This window comes from Pseudonaja textilis, chromosome 2 (assembly GCF_049901715.1).
Source record: "Pseudonaja textilis isolate UNSWEBS1 chromosome 2, rPseTex1.2, whole genome shotgun sequence".
Taxonomy (NCBI): Eukaryota; Metazoa; Chordata; class Lepidosauria; order Squamata; family Elapidae; genus Pseudonaja; species Pseudonaja textilis.
Genome location: NC_141991.1, coordinates 119,189,993 through 119,203,717, shown reverse-complemented (window position 1 = coordinate 119,203,717; position 13,725 = coordinate 119,189,993). Strand labels below are relative to the sequence as shown.

Genomic DNA, 13,725 nt, shown 5'->3' with positions numbered 1-13,725 from the left:
TAACTGTTTTAATTAAAGAGAAGGTGTATCTAGCTTGTTTCTATTGGAAATAGCTTCTGTACTTTATGCTTGAAACGGGGGGGACTTTGATTTGAGATTTTGATGATTAGATTAGTTTGTTGCTAGAAAAATGGTTAATATATACTCAATGTGTATGCAAAAAGTGGAAATTGTAACTATATTTTGTATTTTACTGCAACGAAAAAAATTGTAAGTGAATCTTTTTTTTCCTTTCCCCTTTATCTTGCATTCCCTTCCCATTACTTTTCCCTCCCCTATTCCCTTACTAGCAGTTTCTACTTGTATTTTATATTATTACAAGCTTCAATTAAAAAAACAGTACTGTAATGGGAAATCATACTAAGAATATTTTACAATTATGCTTGAAGAGGCTATGATATAATGGAGTTTGGACACTTAATGTATCTCTAGGGAGTGAAATTGTCTTTTTTTTAAACTGCAAAGTATTATTTACACAAAATAATGATAACTTCATGTTTCATGCTAAGCCAAACCAAAGCATGCTATAGTAGAACTTTGATGTGACTAACTAACTCTTACACATTTAGTAAAGAGCATATTGTCATAGAGCAAGGGTGTCCAAACTCAGTTTCATTGAAGGCCACATCAGAGTTGTGTTTGACCTTGAGAGGCCAGGGTGGGTGTGGCCAGAGTGGGCATGGCTAGCTCAATGTCACTTGTGCTGGGGGCTCCTGTGGTGGCCCAAGTGCTGTGCCAGCAAAAACTGGCTCCCAAGCTCTGTTTTCGACGGCGATGGCCTCCTGCAACCCTCTGCCAGCAAAAACAGAGCTCCATTTTCGCTGGCAGAGACACTGTGGGCTGGTCCTTCGGTGTTTCCAGGGTGGCCCCATGGGCCAGATCTAAGCACCCCATGGGCGGAATCCTGGCCCATGGGCCTTGAGTTTGACACCCCTGTCATAGAGTAACTTACTCCCTATACTTGACAAAATTGCCTCCATACACTATATCAGGCATTCCAGAACCATAAATACATGATAGAGTTGCTACAGGTAATTAAATAAAAAGAGAAGTTGTTATTAAAAGAAAGCATGCTATTGCTGATGAGATCTACATCTGTTAGCTCTTTCAAGGAAAATCCCAGGAAGAACCTTTGTGCATCCTCTTTTCCACATTCTATATCCTTATTTTTGTTTGTCTGTTTGTTCCTATCATTACCTGCCCATAGATGTCCCTAATTTGCAGAGTTATCCAGTGCCAAAGAAAACATATCTATAAGGCACAATGTAGAAAAGAACAAATTAAGATATTCTAATGTTCCAAGGACTTTTCAAAACAATTAATGCAGCAAAATGAATGAAATAACAAAAATCCAATGTACTTACATCAGTGTCAGGTCCCTTGTCAGCTCCAGGACAAGAAAAAGTAACAAATTCATGGCACCTCTTGTGAACCACAAAACAGCAAACTAAAAAGAGAAGAAATATAAATTTCTTTAACCATGTTAACCAGTCTACAGTCAGTTTACATGCATGGAAATTAGTGTGACACAATAATGCCCTGTGAAATTCTATGACAAGCATTCAAATCATAGACCAATCTTCACCATCTACTTTTCTATTCATGTAACAGTTTACAAGACACTATTTCTTTATCCCCAGGGGTGGGATCTGACAGGGTTAACTACCAGTTCGGTGATTTACAATGTGCTTCCCTGCACGCTGCGCACGCGTGTAAATCTTTGTCAGCTTGCTGCCTGGACAGCTGAGCAGTGCTGCGTGCAGGGAAGCAGCATTTGAAAAAGCACTTTTTTCCTGCTTTTTCAACCGCAGCTCTGCCTCACACGGCAGCTGAGGTTGAAAAAGCTGGAAATAAAGGTCAGGTAAGAGCCCGGACAGGCGGGTGGGCCAAAACAGCATAGACATAGAACCAGTTCTATGTCTGCTGCTCTTCAGCGCTACCGGTTCTACAGAGCCGAGCAGAACCAGTAGAATCCCACCCCTGTTTACCCCATATGGGGATAATATACCAAACGCTCATGGATTCTATAGTTCTTACTTAGCTTCTTCAGGGGGTTCAACAGAAAGGACTATGAAACTTGCTACTCAACTAATCAGCAATCTTACATGATTGTGATACGATTAAGTGGAGTCCAAATGCGTCCTCATGCTCTTGGAACAGAGCTGGCAGAATGGACTTCTCCTCATGTGTTGTTTCCACGGCATCCCCCAAAACTCCTCTGATGTGGGTGGAAGTGTTTAGGAGAAAAAGCAGGCCACATTGGAATTCACCTTCTACTTTTTGCCTTTCGAATTTTAACTAGGCTACTGGCCTGCTCATCATTGAAGAACTAATTTAATAGCATAAAGGTAATCCTCGACCTTCACCACAATTGAACTTAATTTTTTTTCTTTCTCAGCAAGACAATTGCTAAGTAAATTTTGCCGCACTTTACATCCTTTCTTGCCATCGTTGTTAATCAAATCACTCCAACTGATAAGTTAGTTAAGTGGATCTGGCTTTCTTATTGACTTTGCTTGTCAGGAGGTCACAAGAACTGACCTCGGTACACTACAACTGTCATAAGTATCAGTCAGTTGCCAAGCATCTGAATTTTGATCACATAACCATGAGAATGTTGCAATGGTCCTAAGTGTGACAAATGATCATAAGACATTTTTTTCAGTTCCATTGTAACTTTGAACGGTTACTAAACAAATTGTAGTAAGTTGAGGATTACCTATAAATCATTTCTATACTCAAGTACACAATTCAGTGTGTACTGAAGTCAATACACAATTAAACATTACTATTGGAATTACTATATCAATATATCAATATCAATATCTATCTATCTATATCTCTCTATATATAATATAGATATAAAATAAGGAATATCATTCCAAGTGTGGCTAAAATCTCTTGGGTGACTAATTTAGACATCTCTCTCGCAGTTGCCATTTATATATTTTTCACTTAGACGTGATGTTGCATAAAATGAATATATTCAATTTTATTTCAGTATATGTAAGCATGGGCGTTTTGTTTTGCTTGAAAAAGTGAGATAATGTTTATTGTAGGACAATGTTTTTGATCATAAGTGCAAAGTTAAGATGACAGAACAGATCAACATTTCATGATGAGTATACTATATGCATTGTTTTCTTTATTAATTTTTCTCATCGTTTGGTAAATTATCTCCACTTTATTTATACCATGAGAATGCTTGCTTATGTGCTTCGTTTTTACTCTCTCCATAATAATGTCATTCCAGAAATAAACAACTGTAAATGAAAACAATAGCATTGTTCTCTCTAGTTCACATTCTAGCCTTAAACTCTTGAGATTCCTGAATAACAAGAATCTTGTTTCTGTTCCTACTCATTGTGGAATGAAGCATTATTCAGTGAGGAGAAAAATGATTTCCCACCCACTCCAAGTCTAATGATTTTCTTGATTATGACACCCAACTCTATATTTCCACTCCTGGTGGACCCAAGTGATGCTATAGCCCCCCTTTCGCGGTGCCTGGAGGTTCTAGTGGACAACAGGTTTTAACTGAACCCTGGTAGGACCAAATGGCTCCAGGGACTTTGTCATATTTAACTCTGGATGGGGTGGCACTGCCACAGAAAGACACAGTGTATAACTTGGGGGTTCTCCTGGATTGGAAACTCCTGTTCAAGGAACAGGTGGCTGTTGTGGCTAAGAGAGCCTTTGCACAACCAGTTGCCGCCTTTCCTGGATGCACCAGGATTTCCTGCGCTTAGTCGTTCAGTCCCTAGTCATCTCATGGCTGGACTACCATAATGCGCTCTACATGGGGCTATCCTTGAAGAGCATTTGGAAGTTACAGCTGGTGCAGAGTGTGACAGCGTGGGTATTTTGGGAGGGCCCAAGGATGGCCCCTGTAACACCACTGATCCATGAGCTGCATTGGTTATCAGTCTGCTTCTGGGTTCAATTCAAGGTGTTGGTGATCACCTTTAAAGCCCTTCATGGCATGGATCTAGGTTACTTGAGGGACCCTCTCACCCACTGGGGTTGGCCATGCCATTTGTGGTGGCAGAAGACGCATGCTGTCGATCCCGTCAGTCTAATTATTCCAGCTGGCGGGGTCCAGGAAGAGGGGTTTCTCTGCTGTTACTCCTGCCCTCTGGACTAAAGTTACTCTATGGTAAGATGGTTGGTAAACAAACAGTTTGGGAAAGAATTTCAGCAACTATGCTCTCAGGTTTTCTGTATTTCCTTTATTGGCAAAATATTTTTATATTTCTTTTTAAGAGGCCAGATTAACTATGAACTTTATAAAAGGGTGGGTTTTTTTTTTAATGTCTTAAGCAAAATATACGCTATCAAAAAAAAAATGGTTAAGCCATTAATTCCGACTTGAAAAGGGCAGGGAAACTTCTATTAACCATATAGATGTGTCCTTGTGGAGACTGTTTCTTGTTGCTGTAGTTTTGGTTGTTGTTATTCAGTGCCACCTGCAAGTGGGAAAGTAGTTTACCATTCAACCAAAAGTACTGGCATTTCCTAGAGGTCTCCCATCTTACGCTTAAGGCTGCATTACCTTTTTCAAAATCATCCAATCTCAGCTACCTACTATTGAAAGAAGAGAACAATATTTCCTAAAGCAGGTCAGTAGAAATGCCCAATATGAAACTATTCTTCACCCCAAGTTATCAAACCCCCCAAAATAATTTTAGCGTATTCCTCTAGGTAGAATAGCACAATGTGCAACAAACTAAAGCTAATATTGTTTAAAGTGATCATCATAGTCACCCTGCAGTAAAACATCCTTGACAAATTGTTCTCAGCCTCAACTCAACTTGACTACATATACAAAGACAACCAGGTCTGTAGACAACTGGTTCTAGGGTCACACTGCTTTTAATATTTCAAGTAAAACTTAAAATCCAATATTTAACACCCTATATACTAGTTAATAGAATCATGGTCTTTTTCTGTGTCATAGTCATTAATTTAAAATTACTTGAATCCTACACCATACTTATCAAAAGTGACAGGTAATATTATAGAGAGAGGTTTCACCAGCTAAGAAAAGAATAGAATCTTCCATCCCATTAATGCGGGTTCCCATTAGTGGTTCCCAACCTTTTTTTCGCCCCGTACCCCTAAAGAAATTTCACTCGAACCTTGCACCCCCTGAAATTTAGACTTTAGGAACTACTGAACACGTTAAATATATGGTAGGATTGAATCTTTTCAGCTATGTATGTGACCGCCACTAAATAACGATACTTAACTCTAAAATGAAAACAAAGTTAATCCATTGCATAATAAATAAAAATGCCAACATATAGCCAATATCCTATTATTTACCTGGACTTTTCTTGCACCCCCTGGAATATCGTCTCGCACCCCCAGGGGCACCCCTGCATTAATGCATTGAAAACTCATCACTTGCTACAATTACTTGCACATTCATAGTGAAGTCTGCAATTATGAAACAGATGGTTTCCACATAAGCCTAGACCCTGATAACAAGGGATCCTTATTCATCCAGAAAACAATGTACATACAAGGTATAGGTGAAAGCTTCTCTAATTTCGATGCAAACCCTCGATGCATCTGTATTAATAAAGGCATGATGTGTTGCTGCTTTTTCTAGTGAGCCAAGATCACAGCACAGATCTAAAAATTAGGGAATCGGATCTTATGTTTGCCTTTAATGCATGTGTGGTAAGTAATGTACATATTTTATTATTAGATTTTTAAATTCCACCTGTTTTACTTTATAAATCGCAAGCATACATAAAACTCCTTGCCTTTTTTCCCACAACAACAACCCTGTGAGGTGGGTTGGGCTGAGAGAGAATGTCTGACTCAAGGTCACCCAGCTGCCTTTCATGCCGGGACTAGAACTCAAAATCTAGTTTTTAGTCTGGTGCCTTAACCACTAGACCAGAGGTCTCCAAACTTGGCCAGCATACTGACTGGAGAATTCTAGGAGTTGAAGTCCGCAAAGTTGCTAAGTTTGGGGACCCCTGCACTAGACCAACTGCCTCTCTTATCTGCACACCCACCCACACAAGCCTCACCCCCAACACAGACTCTTCAATCAATATCAGAACCTGATTATCAATATGCTTCAAAACTACTATGTAACCAACCTCTTGCCCCCATTATTTGGCTATAATTTTGTTCAATTAAGAGGAAACTTAAGAATAGTTAAACTGAATTTCCTCATTCTGGTAGAGTCCAAATAAACTAAACTACAACTGCCATAATACCCAACTATCATCATTACCGGCCATTGGAAATGACAAGCGTTTGCAACCTTATGCATCTGAAGACTATCAAGTAATGGAAGGCTGAGGCCAATCACTAAGAACTATGCACAGATTAGCCTCAAAATAATAATGAACTTGTTAACATTTTTAAAACAGCTTCTTTGGAATAGCTGAGAATGTGCACATAATAGCCAACTTTTGCTTGAATGTGGAGTTGCATTTAGTTATATATTTTATCCTCAATACAAGCTTATGAGGCAAATTGTCCTGGTAGAAAATCATTTGTGCAAGTCTATATTACTGCTTGAAAGCAAGTTTGGTCTAGTGGTTAAGGCATCAAGTTAGAGACCAGGAGACTGTGAGTTCCAGACCTGCGTTGGGCACAGAGCAAGATGGGTGATGTTAGGCCAGTCATTTTCTTTCAGCCCTAAGAAGGAGGCAATAGAAAATTATTTTTGAAAACCTTGCCAAGAAAAGTGCAGGGATTTATCCAGTCTTTGAGAATTAAACATGATTAAACAGAAAAATAAAATAAAACAACAGTTCCTGATTTGAATTTATTGTTATATTCATAACTTTCTTACATACACAATTTGAAGGTCTTTGTCCATAATCCCTATAGAGGAAAATCAGGATGGAAGAAAAGACCTTTTGAACTGATTTATAAAAAGCCATTCCTAGCTGAACATTGAACATCTTCAAAGCAATAGCATGTTATTCTGAAAATTAAAGATGTAACATGGACTCCTAAAGCATGGTTGATCGATCAAAGTATATTGAATAATATTTTTCCCAATAATTTCTTAATTTAATGCACACTGAGCACCTGAATGATTTCAACCCTTGCTATTATTTCCAGTTGTCTTACTTTGAAAAGATTCATCAATTTAAAAAAAACAGACCTCATTCACTATCAAAATATATTCTTACTTCTTTTCAGAAATGTATTATAAAATGATACATTGTTCACACAGAAAAGAAAAAACCTCATACATCAAATTTAAAGATTCACTTTTATACTTATGAGATGGATAATAATCACAGTGAAAACATCGTATTTATTTCCTTAATGGAAAAATAAAATTTTGTATTATGGACATTTCAAATAATTAAATACAAATTATACCAAATCTGTGTACAGTTTTAGCTGCCAACAAATTTAATCTTTCATGCTTAATGAAAACTAAGAAGTTTAATCCAACAAGGAAGCAAACATTTATGTAAGGTGGAAAGAACAGGTCTAGCTAGCAAATGTCCTGCTTAAACCAGTGCATCATGTTTATGTAAGTTAAGCTGATTTTTTTAAAAGAAGAGTTTCAGGTTTTTTGTGGCCATAATCCTGTATTATACTAAAAAGAGTATGACTGAGATAAGATAACAAATTCTCCATATTTTCATAACAGAGCTAGCCTCTTCATTATATTCATACAACTGCAGTAGTGCATGCCACTTATACCCCAAAGATCTAAAACAGAAGGGATAGAATATGAAACAAACACAGCCACCCTCTGAGCCCAGATGGGCTGCTGGGAGGCGTGGCTGCTTGTCCTTTGGGGCAAATTGCCCAAAGACAATTAGCCCTCTGTGAATCACCCATAATGGGGGAATGGAGGTGAAGGGATGGGGGTCCATTGATGGTAAAGGAGCATCAGAAAAAGGCCAGCTGAGTCTGAACTGCCAGCTGTGAATTGGCCGTGGCTGGAGGGTGAATGGGGCATGAGAATGTGGCAGTGGTGAATTGTCCCATTTTGTCTAGCAATGTCTGTAGCTCAAGAATTGAGGGAGGAATTTTAACCCCCCCCCCCAAAAAAAAGATAGTCTTTGGTTTATGATTATAATGGAGCCCAGAATCTCTGTCATATATCTCTTGATGGCTGTAAGACGAGGCTCCCAATTGACCCAATTTTAAGACATTTTTTGTAGTGGTAGTTAAGCAAATGCCATAGGCAATAAATGAATCCATTGTCTGCAGAGGGTATTTTTTGCCAGAAACCAGAGTAAATGCCAGTTCTGGTGGGGGGGAGTCATAATTCATGGCCATATGACTGCGAGATGCTGCAAATGGCTGTAAATGTAGGACAATTGCCAAGCCCCCAAAATACAATCACATGACCACAGGGGAACGTGGCTCAAAACTGGAACTTCAAATCCATCCACATTTTTGTGAAGTGAGGGAGGCTTTTCCCTCTGGTAGGCACTGGGTCATAAAAAGTATGCTACCTGGTTCCCCATTAGATGACACTGATCAATTGATGGGACCTAGAGAAGCCCATATCTATGCAAAGAGAGGTTCTTGCTGCTAAAATGGGCTTATAGTTCTTTAGGCCTGGCCAGCTTTTGAAAACACAACAAAAAGTAGAGGGAAGGTAGGAGGGGGAGGAAAAGTTAAAAAGCAAGCACACACATATACACAAACAATTCAGACTTTCTTTGGCCAAGAAAGTCTTAATTCAAAATGAGACAAGCAAACAATTTCTAGGCATAGAAAAAAGTTTAAGAATGGCATTGTATGATTGCAATGTTGGGATTAAGTCCACTGAATTAATTAATGCTATGCCAAGCAAGCAAGTTTAGACTCGGGGTACAAAATCTGTGGGAAACAATAAAGTCCCAACTTCCCTACCAAAACAATGAAAGTTCCTATGCTGTCAAATTCACTTCCCTTCTTAAGGAATCTCTATAGAGACAAGGTTGCATTAGGGACAGCACCCCCCACAGATCTGGATGGGCCCACTTTGGGGCTTTCCTAAAGCATTAAAGACCCAAATATTTCCTCAGGCACTTGGATGCCCAGCAGGTTAAACCAGCTCTGTTTGTGCTGCTCAAAACTGGATTACTTTTAGATCCAGATATATTGTATATGTGGTTAATCGCACAGTCAGCCAGATGTTCAGACTGGATTGGGCATTTTTGTCCATCTATCAAGTCCTTCCCAAGGACTTGGGATAGGCATTTGTGGATGTTTGATGGTGTTGGAGGTATTGTCGCAGGATGTAAACTGTTCTTGTAAAACTGACTTTTGCAATAGACTGATGGTGCGTTTGTCAATACCAATAATGTTCAAATGGTGCTCCAGTTGTTTTGTGATTGCACCCAAGGTACCTATTACTATTGGTACGACATTTACTTTTTCCATAGTCATTCTACTTCTATTTGCTGGCCTTTGTATTTTGTTATCTTCTTGTTCCTTTTATTATTATTATTACTATTATTTTAGGATTACATTTGGTGTATTTTAATTTTGGTTCAAATATCTTGTGAGCCACCCAGAATAACTGCTGTGAGAAGATGACTACATGCATAATTTAAATAAACAAACCACATAAAGTTAAACCAGGATCAATGGCATCAATGAGGAAAAGTAGCCAGACCACTATTACTTTAGAGATTCACAATAATTTCTTACCTTAAAATGAAACTTAAACCTATTTTCTTTGAGGAAAGAATGATCACAGGTGGAAGAAAACAGCTTTGGGTTTGTAAAACTAATAAACTGTCATGTATTTTGAAATTACACATAGAAATAACTATTCGAACTATTCATTACTTGAAATAGACAAGTCTTTATATCAGATCTCTCTAATTCTAATTTGAAAACACAATCTGTTTAATATCAAAGCATTTTATTTAATCAACAGATTTAGTAAACACAAAGTATTTACTGTACCAGTTTCCAGACCTTGTGTTCTTTTTATGCACACCAGAAGCAAGCAATCCAACACACACTACTCTAGCTCAAACTGCATTCATTCATGTTCATAAGGGACTTTATAATGTAAATTGCTGGCAAATAGGGATCTAAATTAGCCTTCCTAACCTATTCCCTTCCCCTTTAAGCTGCTGCTATCCTAATTACGAAGACATGCATTTTCACATGCCCATCTTTGTCTGGGCTCAGAAACTAAATTGGGCTGGGCCAGACTCGTTCTTTTGAATGACAATCACAAAATATATAAAGGTTGCAAACTCTGCTGGGAAGTCACAAAAAAGGCAATGGCAAACCAGAGCAACAAATCAAGACAGGATTGATTAAGAACAAAGGTATTAAATTCACAAAATTGTTTCAGTTCTTACTGATGCTAATGGGATCTACACTGAGTTATTTGGGCTGCAGACAGAATTCATAAATGTAAACCAGTCCATCTTCTTGAACTAGCTGCTAGCAGAGTGAAGGACTTGAAGGAGAAAAGAAATGAAGCAAGTAGCCTCCGAATTTCAATCTGAAAGCTTCCCAAAACTTGAGTCAGTCATCTGAACTGCCCACCTATGTTTTCTTTTCACTGTACTCTCAACTAATGTAATATTATTTTCCCTACTTATTTCATTAGTTATGGTGTAATGAAGGCAAAAACCATACCAATTCAAAGAGGTGGAATTATTTCACTTGCTGAAATAATCCTTGGGACTGTAGTTAACCAACTAGAATTGTTGGCCATGAATGAAAAGTATTTAGTGTGCCCTGATTGTTTCAAATGCTGATACTTTGCAAGCAGCAAAGATAGCTATCTCCATCTGTTATTCAACAAATGCTCTGAGAGACAGCAAAGTGTGATTCGCTGTCACTTACATGAAAACTATTCCTTATTTATTTGGAGTTCACACCATTTTACTTGATATGGCCTGTGCATGACCCATAAAAGGAAGAGATATGAATTATTTCTGTCCTGATACATACGTGTACATTAGGAAAGGAATCAATAGATGGCTCAGAAGAGGATTAAATAGATACCAAGTAAGAGCAAATAACAGGAAGAGGAAGAGTGACAGAAAGAAAACTGTTTTGACATTAACTACTAGATCTTATAGTGACAACAATATAAAATGTATATAAAATGCAACAGAGCTACAGAGAACACAGGGAATAACTGCAATGTAACCTAATTCCATTTCCATACAAAGTACTTCAAAGCCCATTCAGGGATGTAACCCATTATTGGATTGTCCCTAGACAGAGATCCTAAATTGGCTTTTACGGTTAAATAGTTAAACATCTGGTACTGAATCAACTAAACATGTCTTTTTTTCATCCTGCTCCTTATAGAAGAACTGTGGTGGCACAGTGGTTAGAATGTAGCATTGCAGGCTAATTCTGCTGACTGCCAACTGCCAGCAGTTTGGCTGTTCGATCCTGACTGGCTCAAGGTTGGCTCAGGCTTTCATCCTTCCAGGGTCAGTAAAATGAGGAGCCAGACTGTTGGGAGCAATATGCTAAGTCTGTAAACTGCTTAGAGAGTGCTATAAAGCACTGTGAAGTGTTATATAAGTCTCAGTGCTATTGTTATTATTATTCCTTTGAATTTTTACCCATCTTTTCTGTCTCTGAATTCTTGAAGATTCAAAGGGTTCCCTGATTTATGAGAAGAAATAGAATTGAAATTCCATAAAAGACATATTTGGCAATAAATGAGCTAAAGGAAATGCATTGAATAGGTTGATGATTCTTTGGCAAAAGCCTAAGATAGCACAATACAGAAATAAAAGAGTAATAAACAGTAATAAAATATTCATTTTTTGACCAATGCTGGCATTTAAGGGCAAGAAAGCCTTCTGTTTGAAACTGATTGAGATCTGGTCAGTTTCAGGCAACTGCTGGAGTCCGGGAGGGCTCTAATTAACTATTTAAGGTCACAAGCTTGAGCTTGTTAACTTGCAGTTGGCACATTTTAGGGAATCCCTGCACTGTGGTGAAAAGCAGGTGGGGAAGAGACAGCTTGTTTAAGCAAACCCCTGCCCTTCCGGTGGCAAAAAAAGAGAGGGAAAATGGGTCAAGCAAGAACACTATGATAGAACTTTATCTGAACGAGATGATAGCAACCAGAAATCTTTGTAGCTTCTTTCTCAGTCATGTGTTCACTTAGCAACCATTTCATTTAATGACTGACTCATTAATCATCACTAAAGTGGTCACTAAATGAGGATTACTTGTATGAAAATATAACTTAATTTCTTATTAGAGCCAAAGAAAAATGCCCAATTCCTGTCTATTATTTAATTTTAAAAAGGAAGCTGTACAAGCATGCCAGAATATCTATGATTTCTCTTCTGTTCCTAGACAAATTCCTTTTAATACTATTATTAGTCTATGAAAATTGTTACCTTTATTCAAAGATTGTTCATGTATCAATAAAAGAAATGTTTTTCCAATCTCACTTTCAAAGACAATATTGCAAGTCTTTGGGTTTTTTTTCAACTTTTTTCCATCTTTGTTAAAAGAAGGTGGGAAACTAATCCTGACCAGCAAAGTGCATTTTGAAAATTGGTCAAAAATTGCCAGCTCAGTGAAAAGAACTGAAAGCATCTGATGGGAGGTTGGCTTCCCCCCACCCACCCCAAAACACAGGTGGAATTTAGATGGTTGTGAATGTCTGGTTCCCTTGCAGAAGGAAATAGCCACACAAGAACTCAAGTTCAACTGTATCTGAATGTCAGAAGGTCAGGAAGCTCCACATTATTAAAGGGAATACATCTCATTTACAGGCAGAATTGGCTGTACTCTTTTCCCCAGAGCAGCTGTTCCATTTCTGCCTGCTTAGTATAAAAAAAGAAAAGCAGAATAATAATATTTTGCTAGATTAGGGGTCCATTTGTTAGTCATTCTCCAAGATTATATGAGATGAATACATTTATAACCCAGCATTTTATTACAAGGTCTTTTACGTTAAAATAATACCTGCCTATACATTTTCTGTGATTCATGCATCAGCTCTGGATGCTGTAGAATGTGGAAAGACTAAAAAAGAAAGACATAAAATAATGGCAGTTTAATTAGCACCGATCTGATGAGTTCTTGATTTTCTTTACTTGGTGAAGGAAGGACAGTGGAGTCTCTTTAATGCAATGGTTGTAATATACATTTTTGCTTGACAAGTAAAAGCATTTATTTATGTATTAAATTTTTATGCTGGCCTTCTTCCTGATAATACGATTATGGGTGGCTTAGAGATTATGAAAAGACAAATAGAAAAATAATAAAAAATATTAAAACTATGCTGATAATTTTGTTTAACTATCCAAAAAAATCCAAAACTAAATTTGAAGGTTTTTAGCTACCGCACATATTATCCAGCAAACTTCTGTCTCTCAGGGGAATAGAGTCTCCTCAGCAACTTGCTTAAGCACCATAAGCAGCAGCAACAGCTGGCACATCTTAAAAGCCAAACAACAGTCAAGAAGGTCACTGGCTTAAATAGTTCTCATGCTCAAAACATTGCATGGGAAGGTTGCAGAACTATTGCTGTAAGGCCAAAAGTAACACATACAGCTCTGTGTGCACAACAAACATAAAAACACAGATAAATTATGCCTCAGCACTGATAAGTCACAAAGCACAAAGTTCTTTTTATTTAATGCAATAACAATATATAAAATGCATTTAAAGAAAGAATGGGACTTACAACTGGTCTCTTTTCCTCCATTATGAACTTCATTCACCCAAACAGAACTGTTGTTTGATTTTAAACTCCAAATAGGAATACAGATTTAGGGTTGG

General features: G+C 37.8%; 1 protein-coding gene across 3 annotated transcripts in view; it reads right to left on the bottom strand.

Annotated features, from left to right (window-relative positions):
• Positions 1 to 13,725, bottom strand: part of PRKCA (protein kinase C alpha) — a 190,112-nt gene that overhangs the window by 95,674 nt on the left and 80,713 nt on the right. For all 3 annotated transcript variants that reach the window (XM_087925061.1, XM_087925060.1, XM_026711242.2), the window contains exon 3: positions 1,365 to 1,447. In XM_087925061.1, the coding sequence (XP_087781187.1) occupies positions 1,365 to 1,447 (83 nt within the window). The remainder of the gene's footprint in view (positions 1 to 1,364; positions 1,448 to 13,725) is intronic.